The sequence below is a fragment of the Dipteris shenzhenensis genome, chromosome 27 (assembly GCF_047967505.1).
Source record: "Dipteris shenzhenensis isolate YYH24624 ecotype China chromosome 27, Dip_SZ_1.0, whole genome shotgun sequence".
NCBI classification, from domain to species: Eukaryota; Viridiplantae; Streptophyta; class Polypodiopsida; order Gleicheniales; family Dipteridaceae; genus Dipteris; species Dipteris shenzhenensis.
In genome coordinates, this window is record NC_141622.1 from 44,779,314 (window position 1) to 44,799,413 (window position 20,100).

The 20,100-nt window shown below is 50.5% G+C and overlaps 1 protein-coding gene across 2 annotated transcripts in view; it reads right to left on the reverse strand.

Annotated features, from left to right (window-relative positions):
• Positions 1 to 20,100, reverse strand: part of SYD (P-loop containing nucleoside triphosphate hydrolases superfamily protein) — a 146,649-nt gene that overhangs the window by 104,806 nt on the left and 21,743 nt on the right. For both annotated transcript variants that reach the window (XM_087398858.1, XM_087398857.1), the window contains exon 5: positions 38 to 396. In XM_087398858.1, the coding sequence (XP_087254984.1) occupies positions 38 to 396 (359 nt within the window). The remainder of the gene's footprint in view (positions 1 to 37; positions 397 to 20,100) is intronic.

Consider the following 20,100-nt stretch of genomic DNA (forward strand, 5'->3'; position numbering starts at 1 on the left):
ATGTTTTGCAGGGTGTAGTATTCCATAGCACAATCACCGTAATGCTAAAAATACAAGGCATTGAGCCCTTAATTGCTTGAGTTGGTGTTCTGAAAATGGAAACCGCAATACTCTTGCAGGCTCTTGTTTGGCATTTGAATGGTGCAGAGAATCCCCCCTTGTGTCATACGTCATGCCGCTGTTCTCATGGTTGGCAGTGATCATAACATCCTTTCTGAAACCCAGTCTTGAATTTGAGTTCATGCTCTTGATGTCATTTGATGACTGGATAAGACCACCCCTTTCCGTATCTGAATCCTTTGAGATGGATAGTGATGGAGCTGCCACATGACCATAATTACTAGAGCCACTCTTCTGCACATCAGTGCCCACATGGGGAACGGCCATTAAGACTTTCTGTCCAAAACACATGAATCCTTTCAAAAGCTATTACATCCAAGCCAGCAGAGTAAACACCTCTCTCTCTCTCTCTCTCTCTCTCTCTCTCTCTCTCTCTCTCTTTCAAAAGCTATTACATCCAAGCCAGCAGAGTAAACACCTCTCTCTCTCTCTCTCTCTCTCTCTCTCTCTCTCTCTCTCTTTCAGCCTCTCCGCCCCCCCCTCCCGTAGTCTCTCTGCCCCTTCTCCCGTAGCCTCTCCGCCCCCCCCTCCCGTAGCCTCTCTGCCCCCCCCTCTCGCAGCCTCTCCGCCCCCCCTCCCATAGCCTCTCCGCCCCTTCTCCCGTAGCCTCTCCTAGCTGGGCTGAACCCCCAGCCCAACTAGGGGGTTAGCTCAGCTAGACTTCCGCCCCCCCTCCCGTAGCCTCTCCACCCCTTCTCCCGTAGCCCCTCTTTCTCCGCTCCCCCTCCCGTAGCCTCTCCGCCCCCCTCTCGTAGCCTCTCCGCTCCCTCCTTCGTAGCCTCTCTCTCCCCGCTCCCTCCTTTGTAGCCTCTCTGCCCCCCCCGGGTAGCCTCTCCGCCCCCCCTCGGTAGCCTCTCCGCCCCCCTCTCGCAGCCTCTCAGCCCCCCCCTCCCGTAGCCTCTCCGCCCCCCCCTCCCGTAGTCTCTCCGCCCCTTGTCCCGTAGCCTCTCCTAGCTGGGCTGAACCCCCAGCCCAACTAGGGGGTTAGCTCAGCCAGGGGGTAACAGGAAATATGGCCAGCAAAGCATGGCCCAGCCTACCTTCCTCCTCTTCACATTCTCTCTAACCCCGAGTTGGGCTAAACCCCCAACCCAACCCGAGGGTTAGGTTAAGCCAGGGGGGTTCATCATACAGCCAACTATGGATTGACCTACCCTCTCCTCCAAGTCCCCCTCAACCCCCTCAACTTCTTCAACATCCATCAGGACTCGGTACTCTACAGTTGCAGCAATGACACCCTCTCCATACGCACAGAATTACCAACAAGAAGGCTCAAAACGGCCCATCCTCGAGCAACAGGATCAGATTTTTTATCTGCAGCAGGCAATGAGAGAGCTACGATTGGAGCTGGCAAAAGTAAAGGCCCGACTTCACATCTTGGAAGGGCCTGGTAAGCAGGCAGTAATTGATGAGGCTGTAAAATCTTGTAAGGATTTCCCCCCTGCCCCGCAGCTAATCTCTACAGTCAAAGATCTTGTTCACACTGAAGTACAAACTGCTAGGAAGGAAGTGTTTGTGGAAGTTGACAACAAAGCAAGTAAGTATGATATCCAAGCAGAGATTAAAGAACACGAAGCTAGATGTGATAATGCGCTAAAGATTAGAATAGGGGGGCTCCCAAAAGATTGGTACAAAGAGGAGGATACATATAGTGAAATATTGACAAAGATCAAATCAAGTTTGCCCAACATCGAATGGTTGAATGATGATGAGCAGGATGATGACGACTCCAGGCCAGCTTCTATTTTGCACTATAGAGGTCATGCAATCCTTACACTGAAGTCTAAAGATATGCAGATCAAGCTTCTTTGACAATCTTACAAGCTGAAGGGCACCAAAGTATGGATAGCACAAGAGCTTACACAAAATCAACTCAAGATTAAGGCAACTGAATTAGCTAAACTCAGGGCTGCCAGAAAAGATGGAAAATGGGCAGCTTACCGTGAAGGGGTAGCACTAATCAGAGATTTTAAATCAAAACCAAAAGACTCTCAGTCTTAAACTGATGTATGGCTGTTTACTGTCCAGAATATCATGTAGGTACTCTAAATAATTGGGGTTGCTTTTTGCACTCCTTGGGAGCTGCCATGTGCCCTCCCTAAAGCAGATGTACTAGAGGGTTTCTTGCTGTCCCGTAGACCTTTTGGTCTCCAGTGAACGTTAATAGACTTGCTTTCTTTCTTTCTGTGTGTGTGTCTGTGTCTGTGTCTGTGCGTGTGTGTGTTTTCACCAAAAAAGTAAAAAATGTGTGTGTGTGTGTGTGTGTGTGTGTGTGTGTGTGTGTGTGTTCCGAGTGCTTGCTTCCGCAAGCTTTTTTGGTTGTTTGGCTTTCATCCTTGGAGGCAGGGATATGATTTGTTCTTTTACTGAGTTCCCTACTGGGCACTATGGAACCTATGGAAGGACCACAATCATCAATGATGATGGTGAATCCTTCCCTTGTTATATATCACTACTTCTGGGCTTCTCTCTAGCAATAATTTTATGATTGTCTTCAGGCGCGGGAACTTGACTATCCTGCCTTCTTGTTGTATAATGAGATCTTTTAATGTTTGTAATTGGCTGTCCCTTTCTTTGGGACTGCTATTTACAATATAATGACAAGGTTTCGGGGATCAGTTGCTGGCTGCTCGGTGAGCTCCCCCCCTCCGCCCGCGGCGGCCTGTAGGCTGACCGCTACTCCTGTTTGCTCCGCCCGCTGCCCCCTCCTCCTCGCCGCCCTTCCTCCTTGCCTCGCCCTCGCCCTCGCTCCGCCTCGCCCCTCCTCCCTTTCCACTCTACCCTACCTTCCCCACTCCACCTACGCCCCCCGCCTTGCCTTCTCCCGCTCAGTCTCCCCTTGCTGCTCCCCCACCCCATTCCACCCCTCCTCCTTCCGCCTCCTTCCCTCCCAACCCCCTCCTTGCCACCTAGCACCACCTCCCGTCCTTCTGCCCTCCCGCCAACGCGCCCCCCTCGCCATTCCGCCTCCCCCCCACCTTCTTCTCCTCTTCTCCCGCCCTCCTTCCTCTTCTTCATTCCTTCCTCCTCCTCCTCCCCCTTGCTCCCTCCTTCCTCTCCTCCCCTCTACTTTCCCTGCCGCCCTCTCCTCCTCTCTCCTCTGCCTCTCCGCCTCGCCTCATCTCGACGTCCTTCTTTCTTTCCCTTTTTTCATTTGCCTCCTTGCAACGGGAGCATTCGTGTTTTGTTACGGTGAAAGAAAATCTTGGTGGTGACATTTGGTCTAGCCAAAGGGGCTCTATGGCAGCACCCTTGACTCCCACAACCGTTAAGGTTCTTCTTTCCCCAGCTGACAAGCAACAAGTATAGCAAACAGTTCAGTCCCTCTAGGACAAGGCACTTGTGGGCAGAATTATGGGCCTCACGCCTACACGTAGACAAGTGCGAGAGTGGATCCAGGCAAGCTTGACATTAAAGGGCGACCACATCCAAGAGGTCACCATCTATGGAAGAGGCGTTTTCCTCATCCAGCTGAGCTCCCCCGTCACTGCCTGGACACTCGTGGAGCAGAGCCCCATCCTCCTTGGCCCGCATCTAGTTTACCTCTTTCCTTGGTATCATGGGTTCACAGTGGAGGACATGGATACGACACACCATGTTCCACGTTTTGCGGTTACACTGCGCTTCTGGCACACTTCTGGAGAACATGGATCGAGACATCCTCGCCTCCATTGGTCAGGCTTTGGGCACAGTGCTCGAGTCCCCGACAAAGTCGGCTGCCTCAGTTCTAGCAAATGATGGAGTCCCCAGGATTAGACTAGTGGTTGAGAGCCCAGAGTCCCTCCCAGAGTTGATCCTCCTCGAGACCCTTGAAGGGGGCACACTTCGCTAGAGGGTGGAGATTTTCAGGCTACCAGGCCAGTGTCTTCGGTGGAGACAAATGGGTCACCTTGCTAGAGATTGCCCCCGTGCGCCCCCCCCTCCCCCGCACAGTAGGCAAAGTCAGCAGGCTCGAGCCCAGCACCCTCTCAGACAAGAGCAGCAGGAGTCTCAGACCCCATGGGTTACCCCCTCAAAAGGGGATTGGACCCAAGCTGAAAGGAAAAGAAACCAAGCAAGCAGGCCCGCAAGCACCGCAGGCAGAGGGCCAATCGCAAAGAGAGGGACAGGGTTGACCGAGAGGCCGCGAAGAAGGAATAGCACGAGCCATCTCCCCCAGCAGTAGGGGCCACCGCCCATCCAGACGATCCTCCAGCTTCAAAGGTTCTGTCTCCGCACCCACCCTTGCAACAGCAGCAAGCCCCAGGAGCTCCAGATGTGGCAGTGGCGAAAGCCGTGGACGCTAGCCCGACAGCGGCTACGAAGAAGCAGACCCAGAGCCCCATCGAGCCTGGTCAGCAAGGGGACTTGCGGTCGTCCTTATTCCTCCTCCTCCTCCCCCTCCCCCTCCAGACCCCTCTCCCTCTTCCTTTCCACCCCCCACTCCCCCTCCTGAGTTCCCCCCACCTCCTCCTCCCCCCCTCAACCCCCCTGCTATGGTCACTATCACCACTCACCCCCTCCCTCCGCCCCCCGCATCCCTACCCCCCTCCCCCGCCGCCCCCCTCTCCACCTCCACAACAGGTTCTTCTGCCTCGACTCCCCTGTCAGCAAGCAAGGGAAAGATGACGCCTCCTTCTGCTTTCTCATCGCAGCAGCCGGTCCCGTTAAGAAAGGGATCCTGAGGGACGCGGTTCGTCCTCCCGATCAGCAACTCCCAACCTCCAGCCTGGGCGTCCCTTACTGCAGGACTTCTAGAGGTTAGGACCCTGGAACTATCTAGAGATTCCGGACTCTTATCCTCTACCACTAGAGGTAACGATCACGGTCCATCAGCCTCGGATGGGGGGTTTGATCAGTGCAGTGGGATCTCAGACTCACCACGTTTGGAGATTCAAGTTTGCCTCCACAGGGTTGGAGAAGTGGTCCCCCGAGGTGTTCGATGCTACTATGGGAGATCAGATTACACGCATGATGGACAAGTGGATGGGGCCACAGGGATTGGACCTTTGGCACGCCCATGGCATGGAGATAAACTTTCAGCTGAGCTTGAGCCAGTGTGTGGTTTGGCGACAGGAGTTATCATATTGCTGCTAGCAACAAAGGTCGAGCAGGCATACTTCTAGCCCCTCCAGAAGTGTGCAAAGCTGTTCGGGATGGAAGCCTCCTTCATGATGAAATGGACATGGAAGATCGGTATTGAGCCGGTATCCGCCCTAGTACGTCGCCGCACAGACACCGATTACTCACCCTCCAAACCCCCAGCGAAATCACACAAGGCAGTCTTTCTAGGCCAGGCACCCACTCACAAGAGAGCCTTGTTCCCGACACCCCCGTCCTCATGAGCTGGACCATAGTGAATTGGAATGTACACGGGCACCACGACCGTGTTCATAGCCAGCCGTAGTACCTGATACTCTGACAGGAGTTGCTAAGGGCAGTGATAGGACGGACAATGGACATCCTTATGATTCAAGAGCACATGCTTTCAGCCACACACATCAGATGACGTCATCACCTGCTTCCAGGGAGAGGTCCAAAGGAGTGGTCCCCCATAGCAGGACGAAGCAGAGGGGTCTCTATCTCAGTCTCATAGTCTTTGGCTCCCGAGGTCTACGATCAGGACGAGCCCATCCCAGGACGAGCAATTTGGATGGGAGTTCGGATGGGAGAGTCCAAGATTGTGATCCTGAATGTGTATGCCCCAGCATGTAGACAGCACCGCCCGGCCTTTTGGAGGAGGCTGTCAGAGTGTCTTCCGGATGTAGACTCTTGGATTGTTGGAGGTGAATTCAACAACCTGGAGTTTGGGAAAGACAAGCAGGGCGGCACCTCTTTCTCTGAGATGCCAACAACAGAGCGTAGCACCTGGGAGCAGTTCATTTTCATGATCAGTGGCAAAGACCCATGGAGAGAGCCAGATTTCAGCAGGACACCTGGCAGCCTCCTCTTCTCCTTTGGACAGAGGAGACATGATGGATTGCTAGAGAGACCAGACCGGTTCTATGTTGGGGACTGGGCACTCCACAGAGGCAGATCTACCGGGATTCTGGCAGGTACCACGATGTCAGACCACTCTCGAGTGGTACTTCACTTGGATCAGCCCCGCCGAGGTCTCCCTCAAAAGGGGGTCCGCATTCCCAAGGACCTCCTGCAGGACGAGGAGATCCAACAAGTCATGGCAAGGATTTAGGAGCAGTCAGAGATGACACCGTGCGAGGGTTGGGCTGCGTGGGTGGCCGATGCGATTCAGAGGAGCAGTGAGGAGCTGCAGGCTCGCGCCCTTAGGCAGGGAGGACCCTTCAAGAGCGTGAGCAGGCTTTGAGGAGAGACCTCGCCTCAATCAAGAGGCTCAGGGAGCAGGACCCAGGTTCTCAGTTGCTTAGCGACAGATTTGAGAGTGCTCGTCTTGAGCTTCAAGACATAGAGTTGCAACAAGCTAAGTTATCATACCACTCCTCTTGGGCCCAATGGGTGCAGCAAGGGGACAGGATGACGAAGCAGTTCTTTCAGACCACTGGGCCCCGATCGACAGGCACACAGCTGCAGCGTCTCTGGGATTCGCAGGGCATCATGCACATTGACTCGCAGGAGATTCTAGACCTGACCACTGATTTTTACAGCTAGCTCTTTCACACAGAGAGGATGACCCTAGCTGGTCTTGTGGCCCATGATGTAGTCTAGGATCACGTTCCGACAGTAGTCTCACAGGATTTATGCAACAGACTTGGGGAGCCTTTCACAAATGAGGAGCTCAGGGAAGCCCTGAAGGCTCTCCTGACCCAGAAGTGCCCGAGTGAGGATGGCTTGACTCCACCTTCTTCTAGAATTTCTGGAAGATTATTTCCACCCCTTTCCATTTAGCTTGTCAGGAGATTTTTGACACAGGCTTTCTCCCTCAATCCTTGACCAGGGAATGGATTTGTTTGATCCCGAAAGGGGGAGATAGGTCAGACATCTGACAATGGAGACCAATCACTCTGCTTGATACTGCATACAAGATCCTTGCCAAGGTCTTGAGTTTGCGGTTACGGCCTCATCTTACCGACATCATCCATGACACACAGACTGGGTTTGTCCAGGAGCGCAGCATCCTAGACAACATCTTCACGTTCTGGGAGGCAGTGGATTGGTCCAGGGAGGAGTCACAGCCGCCATTGGCCGTCCTTCTCTTGGACTTTGAGAAGGCCTACGACAGGGTGGAGTGGTCCTTCTTGGAGGGCACTATGCGGAGATTGGGTTTCTCAGACAGATGGGTCAAAGGAGTTTCAACGCTATATGCAAGGAGCTCTAGTCAGATGCTTATCGGAGGAGACACAGGCGAGGCCTTTCCTCTCTCTCGCTCAGTCCGCCAAGGCTGCCCACTCGCTCCCTTCCTCTTCCTGTTTGTGGCAGAGGCTTTGGGCTACTACTTGAGATCACAGGTGGCGGGTCTCACGGGTTGAGGCTCCCAATCAGATAGAAGGAGGAACTACTTGACTCGGAGTTTGCACATGACACAGCCTTGTATGTTGAGGGCACCACTGCGAGTTTGAAGAGAGTCGGGGGCGCCCTAGCTATCTACTATGAGGCCTCGAGGGCACGGATCAACTGGACAAAATCCATAGGTTTCTTCACAGGCTTTGAGGAGACCTAGGAGATCTGTGAGTGGTGGAGGGACTTTGGCTTCAGATGGATACCGTGAGGCCAGACAGCGAGATACCTCGGATGCCAGGTTGGTATTGACATTACAGCAAAGCAGCAGATTGCCCCGGTCTTTGAGAGTGTTCGGCGCAAACTTCTCTACTAGAGCTCGGCCAAACTCTCCCTAGCAGGTCGTGCCTTGGTGGCAAACCAGATCCTGCTTGCCACGGCTTGGTACATCGCCTCCTGCTGGTGCTTTCACAGAGGATGCATTGGGCAGCTTCAACGGTTGGTACGGAACTTCCTTTGGGCAGGTTCAGACGGCACGAGGAACACTAGAGCCCGAGTAGCTTGGCAAACAGTGATCATGCCGCAGGCACTGGGAGGCTTGGGTATCATTGGTCCGGAGATGCAGAGAAGAGCCCTTCTGGGCAAGTTGGTGGTTCCTGGCCTCACCCCAGGTGCAGAGCCTTGGAAGCTCCTCTTACAACGAGGGCTTCTAAGGAACACCCCACGCACTGGGGGACAATGGCAGCCTTCACATAGATGGATCTTCTCGGAGGCCCCCCTTACGGGGAAGGGTTCCCCCTTGATGAGGAGCCTTCACACGGTTTGGCAGAGACTGGCAGGGGGTCTCATCCGTGCTCTGCCCAGATCCAGAGAGGAGTTTGAGCGCCAGCCCCTTATGTGGCACCCAGAGATTAGAGATCACAGATCAGGAGTGACGTATGCTCGGACAACGGACTCACATTGGTTGGGCACAAAGGGACAGTGGTCCAGCAGGGTTCTTTGGCCGTTGGAGCAGATTACCCATGGAGGAAGGAATGGCACATTGACCCTCCTGGTATCTCAAGGCAGGACGCCTCTAGATGGCGCCTTTGGCTGTGGGAGGGTAGACCCCTAAGAGAGGTCCAGTAGGCTCCGGGAGAGCGGTTCTGGCCTTCCAGGGACGGCTTAGCTGAGCAAGTGGATGAGGTGCCCTTCTTTTCCTACACTGCACGGATTGGCAAGAGGCTTCAGATGGACTCGTCGAGGTGGAACCCCTTCGAGGGAGAGGCATTGGGCGACCTAGAGAGTGCCACGGGATGTTCGCTCCAGGTTTTGGACGTAGTTGTGGTCCAGTTTGCAGCCAAGGAAGATTTCATACTTCTTCTAACTGGCCGCCCACGAAGGCTTGCCCATCGAACTGTGGTTGGAGCAGATGCGAGTGGAGGGGAAGTGCCATTGCTGCTCCGATGGTGTCCTGGAGACTATCCCACGGTGCCTGTGGAGCTATTGTAGTGCAATGAGGATTTGGATGGGAACCCTCAGGATCATGACACGTATGTAGAATCTTCAGAGAGACTACACTTGGGGGATGGTGGCTTGGTTGACAAAGGGGGGACACGCATTTCAGATTGATGAGATCTCCCTAGCCTACCGGATACAGGATCAGAGCATCCAGAGGATAGCACTCCACGAGGCAGTCCCTCCTGACAGCCTAGCTCCTCCTCCTGCTAGGGAGGACAGTGTTTGGGAGGTGGTAGCCAGCATCACGGCTTGGAACATTTGGGTGGCTCGTTGCAGTCTTCTGATGGGTGAGCACCCGGTTCCACCCTCGGCTACCCTAGTTGCCATCTGGCAAGATATCATTTATACTCTACGGTCCACCTGGGAGCGTGGGACTCCAAGCTCCAAGGTGACTATCGAGAGGCGTGCTCGTTTCTGCAAGGCTTGGCCTGCAAGAGTTTTCTACATCTTCACCCCGCAAGGGATTCGCTGGTTGTATAGTCCCCCCACTTGGCTATTAGCCCCAGTACCAGAGATCCCATAGACAGTGAGCTGGTTGTATAGTCCCCCCACTTGGCTATTAGCCCCAGTACCAGAGATCCCATAGACAGTGAGCTGGGTTTCTCTGGAACAGGCCGGTTCTTTCTTTCATCCTTTCCGGTTTTTCCCATACTCAGCACCTTCGGGGCTGCTGTTTTGTATGAAGTCTTTCAAGCATTAATAGAAGGTTCCTTTCTTTGAAATAATAATAATAATAATAATAATAATAATAATAATATAATGACAAATGGATTTCACCAAACACCCCCAAAAAAATGTGTGTGTGTGTCACTGTGTGTGTGTGTGTGTGTTGGGGGGGGGGGGGGGGGGGGGGGGGGGGGGAGCATATCCTTTCACATCTTAAATGGAATGGAAAGGATATTTTTGCAGGAAACTCTTTACCTGCTGAGAGCCTTCATTGGTCGAAGGTGTTCTCCCCTCCATTGGCTTTACAAGAACCTCGTCGTTCTTATTTTCTTTGTTCTAAAGGAATATCCCTTATCAATGATGGGTATGGTCATCCCTTTTCCAACAGCAGTGAGACAATATGCATTGGGACAGCATTACAAACCACTTTGGCATGTATTATCACAAATGCTCAATGAGTTTCAGCCTATACCTCGGCTTGAGATTGCTGATTGCCTTGAAGACTGGGTTATTTGTTTGGATAACCATGGTTGCCAAGGCCTATCCCTTGCTGACATCACGGTGGCTTCCCTGGATAAAGTCTTGCTGCCTCCTCCTTGGGTGTCTCTTCATGCTAATTGTGTCTGGTCCATGGCACAACCAGCACCTACAAGGCAACATACTCGTTCACCTAGCATTTTGATAACTTAGAATGTGAAAAGATTCAGCCAGCAATGACCGGCGAATCTCCACAAAACTCATGCGCCTATGACTCAACTCTCAGCCCTCTACAACCAGTCGCACTCGACGTCTCCACCTAGACGAGCTCCATGCTCCACGGCTTTCTACAGCAACCAGCGCCACAAGCTTTCTTGGAGTTCCAAGCGACTCCCACGACTGACGTCCGACGGCCGACTCCTACCTCCACAACTCAGCTCACCAACACAGAACTGGCAAGCCAACAACCGCCCACGCTATTCATGGGAGTGGCTAACGGTAGCCGCGACTCCGTGTCCCATCCGCCTCTACGTCCAACAGCGACCTCCAAGGGCAACATCGCATCAACAGCATACTGCCTAACACGATCATCTACGTCCAACGACAGTGGCCACCATCGTCCCTATTCACAAGTCAAGGGATACCATGAGCCCGACACATGAAAAGAAGCTTGGTGGCAAACAAGGCATCCCTGCGCCGCATGCAAGCTCGTGTTGGCACTCCAATCTGCTGTGACGTAGATGATGCAGTCCATAGTTCTTTCATGAAGGTTATGCATCCACACTTGAAGGCTGAAACTAGTTAAATCACACTTGAGTTCTTTTTTCACAGGTGTGACCTATCTCTGAGTGTTTTCGAAGAGGGAAGGATGGATTTGGGGGGTGGGTGCTGGGCGAGGGACGTGCGGTGGTGATGGGTAGTTTCTCATTCGTTCTCTGCATCCTGTCGTGATTGCTGTCTCAAGTGCTCCATGAGTGAAACAATCAGCTGCAGTCAGGTTATTACTTTCCCCCCTCTTTTAAAGACAAAAACTGAAGTTCTTAGTAACCACAAGACCATCATGATTGGGTATGTCATGTCCAAGACCTATGCTTCAATGCTCAATATACAAGTCAGCCAATTTGCAAAGTGTTAGGGACTCAGAGAGGTTGGATAGGCAAGCTTTCCAGCTAATCATGCGACTCTAGATCACATCCTCACACTCTGAGGTGTCATTGAGGAGGTCATAGTACAGAGAGAGAGGGGTTATTAATGCTCTGTGGATTCCCGCAACGCTTTTGAAGTAATGCCGAGGGCCCGTCTCATTAGATGCATGCAGGTTTTGGGATAAGATCGGAAGATTATCTAGGGTAGTCATGGTACTTTATGAGAGAGGGTCTCAAACAAGGTTTGGCTGGCTACAAGATGGTTAGAGGAGACCCAGAGTACTACCAGGGTCAACAAGGTTGTCACCAACTTTTCTTGGCCTTTACATCGACGAACTTGAGACTTTCATCGAGACACTAGGAGGGGCAAGCATCTCTTGCTTCTCCTTGATTGCAAATTCTACTCTATGCACACTATAATGTTCAACTGAGGACCTCTTGTGACATTTGGATGAACTTCACACTTTGTGAGACACGTGATCCAAAGGTCAACCTTTGTAAACCAAAGTTATGATCCTCAACACATCCAGGGCAGTCCTGCATAAACAACAGTTCACCTTTGATGGTTGTGGGTAGAGATCATTGCATCTTACACATACCTAGAAGTACTTTTCTCCGGCCCAATTTTCATGATAGAACTAGTGAGGCAGGTCCAACTGACTAAGAAGTATGCCGCGCTTGCCGAGGTTGATTGCCAATGCTTTCACTCTCATTTCCCAGATCCTCAGACCAAGTCTCTTCTCTTTGATTCTTTGCTCCATCCAGTTAGCATATATGGCGTCTCATGTTGGAAGCCTAATCTATCAGAAGTGTAACGGACTCGAGTGGAGAGGCTCCAAGTTCTTCTATGGCATGGATGATACACAGTAAGCCGTCAGCCTCACACCAAATCATCTTGGCAGAGTTCGGGATGACCCCACTACAACTTGACATAGTATTCCAAGTGATTACAAACCTCCACCGAGTCAGAGATTGTGGTTCCTCGATCTTAGGCCGACGCAAGTTACCATAGCTGGCCTTATCAACATCCATGACAATAGCAACTGAGGGAGGCTAGAGGTGTTGGTATGCCTGTATATGCATATGGTTTGCCTTCACATGGACAAACTACCCCTCCTTCAATATAGCCTTGAGGCCCCCACTATTCCACTAACGTGTCACGAGGCTAACCAGGTCATCCGAGAGGGGATCTCAAACAAAGTTCACCACCCAAGAATGCTTTTGAGGTCCAGACCCACCTCAGTAATATTTGCGTGACCTTGATTGAGAAAGTGGATAGCCTCGAGACCACCAATGTGGCATTGATCTCGAGGGCCTTGTGAAGTAACCCTCTCTCTCTCTCTCTCTCTCTCTCTCTCTCTTGACCTTGATTGAGAAAGTGGATAGCCTCGAGACCACCAATGTGGCATTGATCTCGAGGGCCTTGTGCAGTAACCCTCTCTCTCTCTCTCTCTCTCTCTCACACACACACACGATGGCATTTGACCTCACAATAGTGCTACCTCAATGTCCCTCTCATAAACATGGGCCTTCTTGTAGTCCATTATCAGCCTTGGTTGTCCATCAATTCTCTGTTTTTCAACAATATTCCTTGTACCAATGATGCCTAGAGACATTGCTCTATGGTCGGATTCGAGAGACTCCCTTTCGATCTTTGGGGGAGGGGGGGGGGGGTGGAAGAGGGAGAAAGAAAGAGAAAGATATATTAACGTCCACACGAGGCCTCGTGGGCCTATGGGACAAAGTACAGAATCAAGTAACTCATGCAGACCACTGCGGGCTGGGGAAGCGCTCGCTAAGGCCCTTGCTGAGTACTAAAATTCTATACTAGTACAAAATAGCAAAAGGTAGCAAAATAGCATGAGGGTGGCATGAGAATATCACGTGCTCAAAGCTAGAGTCCCAAGTGCATGGACCGGCTCCACGTATCCAGGCTCCATGGTGGCTCTCTGATGAGATGCAAAGAGCTCACGTATCTACATCTGTCGGGCTGTCTCTCGTGGTGGTGGAGGGTGTGTTCTCCTCGATCTCTGGATCCGATGGGCTATGTTAAGGGTGACGCCTCGTCTCGGTAGATCTCCCCTGAGGAGAGCTGAAATAGGTCGAACCTCGATCGTGTGTGCTCTGGTCGCATGCCGCATCGTGTACGGTCTCTGTGTCCCTCGTCCAGCAATGCTGTGTCAGCTCCCTCCACCGATCCATATCTCTCTCATGTCGGCTGGCTCCTCCTCTACCCTAGAGTGCCCTGGAGCTGAGTCAAATGCATAGAAATCCGTGACCTATCTCTACGCTCGGTCTACCTCAATACCTTGTGGTGCAGTGGTCCCATCCTGTTGCTCTCCGATATGTCATAGTAGCGTCTCCCTGTGTCGTTGCATCTCCATCAGGTAGAGCTCAATATAGACCGGGTCCTGGAAGTGGATCAGTCGTGAGAGTGGGCCAAAGCCATGCCCCTCTTCAAAAAGGCAGTGGTAACACCCTCACATCTCATAGTAGGCTGGGCAGACACATAGAAAGTGCTCCTCTGTCTCGACCGCCCCCATCGTGCACAACCTACAAGTCCACTCCTCTCTAGGTATACCTGCAACTCTCCCTGCCTCGATCCTCAACTGATGGGACGAGACCCACATCTATCCAATGGCAATCCTCAGCGCGTGTGAGACTCCTCCGTCCTCAAGATACTCAGGTCTGATGATAAGCCCATCCTCCGATACTCGCAGAGAATGGTCATAGTAGAGCTAGGTCTTGGTGGGGAACTCCTAGTCCCCCCTCAAGTGCGAGATGTGTGGAGCTGGAGGAGATCTAACCGTATGATGCGGTTAATCTCATCCCGTGGGATCAACTCGAGCGGTGCATCCATGATATACTGAAACGGGGGAAGCCGATCCATCTGAATGCAGTGACTGGCAAACCATACGGTGATGCATGTAAACCATGTTGTACCTAACCCACTCTCTGCTAGTCGTATGGCTAGTCTTGACCTAACTTGAGCTTGCCTCTTCCATGATCTATTGAGATACTGTTTTGGCCTACCTTTTTTGAAGCATCCCCCGAAGATGACAGGAGGACTATGTCATCCGCGTATAATAGAATCTGTATCATCAAGTCAGCTAGTGGTGCTCCCTGTAGGCCATCTTTTAGTGGTTCTAGTGATGCCCTATAGGCCATGGTATGTGCCTTGTAGGCATAAGTGTAGGCACTTATAGTGTTAGTGCCTTCTATGCCACATAGGACACTTAGTCCTATGTGACACCTAGGACACTTAGTCCTAGGCCTAGATACAAGTACTTTGTACTTGTGTTTACGTACGTTATCCATCAATCTAAGTTTGATGTGACTCCTTCCTCGACTCGTCCTGTACCTGCACTCTCACTCTCTCTCTTCACTTCGTACCTACAGTGGTATCAGAGCAGGTTTTGCTCTTGTCTTCCAGCTCTACTCAGCCCCCGAGTCCTCCATTGCTCTTTGGGAAGTCTGCTGCCCTGCTGGTCGACATATCTTCAGCACCTGCAGTTTTTTCGAGGTCACCTGTTCCGTACTGCATACAGTACCTTAGCCGTACAGCCCGTACGTGAAGACGTACATCGCCATCGCCGTCGCCGTACAACTGCGCGTCATCGTATTGTGCATCTTCGTACCGTACTGCCACAGTCCATACGTGAGCAGACCTGCATCACCCGTACCTTCTGCGTCGTCACCGTACATCCGTACTCTGCGTCGTACTCTGCAGTCGTACACTATGTAGTACCTTCCATACTCTGCGTCATCACTTACCTTCAGTGGTAGTTCGCCGTACGTACGGTGAGCAGTTCGCCGTACGTCGTACCTGCAGTGCGCCGTCGTACTGTACCGTACGTGAGGACCTGCGTCCGTACGCTGCGCTGTACTCCATCCGTACGTCGTACTGTACCGTACGCCATTTCGTACCTTCACTGTACAAGGTCCTTGGTCTCACTGCAGTCATCTACAAATTTGGGACATTGAGTCAGATTTGCATAGATTGGGTCACATTTGCAAAATTTCAGCAAAATTTGGGGCTTTTCTGAATTTGCCCTCTTTTTGGCCTATTCGCCCTCAATAAATTTGGGGCTTTTGCCAAATTTGCTGTTTTTGCAGTAAACATTGCCTGTCACAGTCACATTTGGGTCAGATCTGCATTTGCCCTTTGATTTGGGTCATAGATTTGCAGATATTTGCTGTCCTTTTTGGGACAGCCAGTTTTTTTGCAGTGATAGCCTTGAGGCTTTTGGGTTTTCAGGTCTTTTACAGGTTATCACAGTTGCTATGGCTGGGAACAATCAAGATTTATTTGGAGTTCTTCGTGAAGATGATAAGTTGGATGGCACCAACTATCCGATGTGGTCTTATCTCATGAAACATATTCTTGTTGCAAAGCATTTGTGGAATATTGTTTCTTGGGCTGATCTGAGGACAGCCAATGCGACAGCGGTTGGTTCTACTGCTGCACCTTCTGTAGGTGGTACTCCTCCTGATGCCTCTTCCTCTAGCACTCCTGCTGCTGCTCTTCCAACTCAAGAACAGTCAAGATGGGATGCAAGAGATGCAAATGCACATTCATGCATTGCTTTATCATGCAAGAGAATCATTATTCCACACATCCGGTCCTGCAGGACAGCAAAGGATGCTTGGGATAAATTGGCTTCTCTATATCAGATTCGCAATGAAGCTCGTGTTGCATATTTGAGAAGGCAATTACAGGAAATGAATATGAATGAAGGTGAGTCAATGGATGCATATTTGACAAAGGTCAAGGACCTCATGGAACAGCTTGCCAACATTGATGAGGTGGTGCCAAATTCACAGCTTGTCAGTACTACATTGAATGGACTACCAGATACATATCAAGGGTTTGCTACAACCCTTTGATTAGTGGCCATGGGTAATCTAGACCACTATTCTTTTGATCAGCTTGTTACTTTGCTTTTGCAGGAAGAGCAAAGTAGAGCTATCAGACAAGCCATTATTCCTGATCATGCATTTACTTCACAGCAAACAGGAAGAGGCAAGGCTTCCAAGCCTATGAACAAGCCAAAATCTGCGCATAGCAGCTGCAATTCCTCTACGCATAGCAGCTATAATTCGTCCCATGCATCTAAAAATACAGCAGATAAAGGAAAGAAGAAAAGATGCAACTATTGTCGCAAGCCTGGACATGACATTTCAGAATGCAGGAAGCGCATTGCTTCGGAGAAAAAGAAAGCAGGATTGACAGTTAATGCCTCACATGCCATTGAATCCCATGAGCTAGCAGATGCTTCACATGCACATGCTCTTCAGGATGATTGGGCATGGGCTTTCCATTGCTCATTTGATCCCTCCAATACTGATGCACTTTTTACTACTAATGATGCTCAGTCCTGGTACTTTGATAGTGGTGCTTCCAAGCATGTCACATCTTGCAGACAGTTGTTTCATTCTTTAGCTGATGCACCTCGAGGGGGGACTGTTACATGTGCCAATAATGCTTCATATGCTGTAAAAGGAGTAGGAGATGTGCAGCTCACATCCATTTCCAGCCATCCTGTCACTCTGACAAATGTTCTTTTTGTGCCTGGAATTGAAGTCAACTTGATTTCAATTTCAGCAATTGCTACTTCAGGTTTCAGAGTAATTTTTGATGGCTATAGATGCCTAGTATATGATCTTCGTGATGACAATGCCATAGTTCTCACTAGCACCTTGCAAAAAGGGCTTTATCACCTTGATCATCATTCAGCTGCACTTTCTACTGAAGCATTAGCTATTTCAGATTCACAGCTTGCTGAAACTCATCTTTGGCATGAGATAATGGGCCATCTCAATTATAGAGCTCTTGCAAAGTTACATTCACAGCAGATGGCAAATGATGTACCTCAGACTCACACAGTTTCTAAACATGTGTGTGAGGGTTGTCTTTTGGGTAAGATGCATCGATTTCCTTTTCAAAAGAATTGTCCAAAACTCTCACAAAGAAAATTGCAGCTAGTACACAGCGATGTCTGTGGCCCAATGAGGACAAATGCCATTGGACGAGCTCCTCAATCTGAGATAAGGAGCAAAAGTTATGACCCCTTCTGCGTAGGCTCTCCAGGGTGAGTATATGTCAAAGGAGTTTGATAAATTTCTATCCTCACGGGGCATTATTCACTCATGCATTTCACTCATGCACTGCTCCTTACACTCCTCAGCAGAATCCTGTTTCTGAAAGGAAAACAAGGTCCACAATGGAGATGGCCAGATGCATGCTCAAGGCCAAGTCTTTGCCCAATAAATTTTGGCTTGATGCAGTGATGTGTGCCAACTATGTGCTGAATAGATCACCTACACGGGCATTAAAGACTATTACACCTTATGAAGCATGGAAAGGCACGAAGCCTTCACTTTCACACATGAAAGTTTTTGGGTCTCTTGCATATGTTCATGTACCATCTCAGCTGAGACATAAGCTTGATGACAAGGCAATCAAATGCATATTCATTGGTTAGAGCCAGGAAAGCAGAGGGTATCGGTTATATCAACCAAATACTGGGAAAATTATTGTCAGTAGAGATGTGATCTTTGCTGAACATTCAGCTTCTCCTCTTGTGGACTGCAAAGCAAAGCCAGATATTGACATGTTTAATGCCTTTGAATCTTGGTTACCTCTACCATCATCAGAAGAGGATTTTGAGCAGCAACATGCGCCTCCTGCAGGCCCTCCACAAAGCAATAATCAGCCTCAACCTCATGCTGATTTGCAGGTTTCTCTTCCGGCACAAAATGATCCCATTACTCATGATGCAGTCATTGAAGAAAGAGCTGTTGATAGACAGCAAAGGCACGTTCCCAGATGGCTTTTGGATACATTGAGGGACAGCAAACAAGATCAGCCTTTTGCTGCCCGGACAAGGTCAGGGAATAGACAGCATGGTCACTTTCTTGAGTTTGCACTCCTTGCTACAGCCTGCAATGAAGAGCCTTTGTGCCATAAAGATGCTTTTGACAGCAAAGAGTAGATGGATGCAATGAAAGCTGAGTTACAATCTATTGCCAAAAATGACACTTGGGAATTAGTAGATCTCCCACCTGGCAAGCATGCCATTGGAACACAGTGGGTCTACAAATTAAAAAGGAAATCTGATGGCAGCATAGATCGATACAAAGCCCGTCTTGTTGCAAAAGGGTATGCCCAACAACAAGGCATTGACTTTGAGGAGACATTTGCTCCCACATCCAGGATTACTACCATTCGATGTGTCATTGCCATTGCAGCCCATCATCATTGGCAAGTGCACCAACTTGACATTGGTTCCCTTTGTTACATGATCTGACATTCCTTGTACATTCATAAATGGCCATATCCTTTTGGATGAACATGTGCCACCATGACCAGAAACTACCAGGTATTCTGAGACGTTTCCAGAGTACTTCAGCCCATCCCATGGAGGGGGGTTTGTAGGCCATCTTTTAGTGGTTCTAGTGATGCCCTATAGACCATGGTATATGCCTTGTAGGCATAAGTGTAGGCACTTATAGTGTTAGTGCCTTCTATGCCACATAGGACACTTAGTCCTATGTGACACCTAGGACACTTAGTCCTAGGCCTAGATACAAGTACTTTGTACTTGTGTTTAGGTACCTTATCCATCAATCTAAGTTTGACGTGACTCCTTTCTCGACTCGTCCTGTACCTGCACTCTCACTCTCTCTCTTCACTTCGTACCTACACTCCCTTGCCTCCTAGACGGTCTATGAAAGGTGTAATCTCATCAATGTAGAGCCCAAAGAGAGTCGGTGAGAGAGCGCATCCCTGCTTTACTCCAGTCGTGCTCTCAACCCAGTCTAATAGGTCTCCTTGGACACGAACTCTCCCTCTCACGGACTCGTATAGGCTCACCACTCCCAAGATCAGAACCTCTGGAATCTGCATATCCTGTAGTCTCCTAATCATGCGGGATCGTGGGACAGTGTTGAAGGCCTTCCGAAAGTCTACAAAACAAGCATAGACTTTCTGGCGTCTCGACCTCGCCTCCTCAATGATAGTCCTTAGGGTGAAGATGTGGTCTACTGTGGAGTGCTCTCTCCGGAAACTTGCCTGCCCTAGAGCACGCTGCCCATGTGCCTCTGTATGGCTGCTGATCTCCCTCTCCAATATCGACCCATAGATCTAGGCCAACGTGTGGCCAATCATGAGAGTGCAATAGTTCCCAGTATCCATGGGGTCACCTGCCTTGTGTATCGGTACTATGGTGGTGGTACTCCATGAGGGTGGGAAGCCATGACATATGACGTGGTTGAACATTTGTGCTAGGACCGGAGCCAAAACCTCCTGTCCATGATCGAAATTCTCAATTCATAGCCCCTTATAGTCCTATGTTCTCCGGTTATGAAGCCGGCTGAGTGCAGCCCGCACATTCTGTGCAATGAACAAGTGGCAAGTGGTGGGCCTCTGCATAGTGGACATATCGGGTGGTGCCTGCATCGGAACATCATAAAGAGAGCATGCATAGGTGTGTCAAACACATGGGTCTGTGATGAGGATAGGTGGCTTACCCTCCAATAGAAGCCCCCAGCCAATGGTGGGATCCCCCCCTCGAAATGAAATGATCACCTCGCCCATTCTGTGGGTGAGGAAGGCCCGCAGCTTACGGCATGTCAGTCGCCGTGAGATCCGATGTGCCTTGGGTGATGTCAAGTGGCCAAGGGCTCGCTCACGTGTGAGGTGAGCTCTCATCTCTCTGCACTCATCATCATACCAAGGATTTTGTGGCATCTTTCCTCGTGAGGCACGTGCAAATCGAGTCGTGGGGAAAGACCTGAT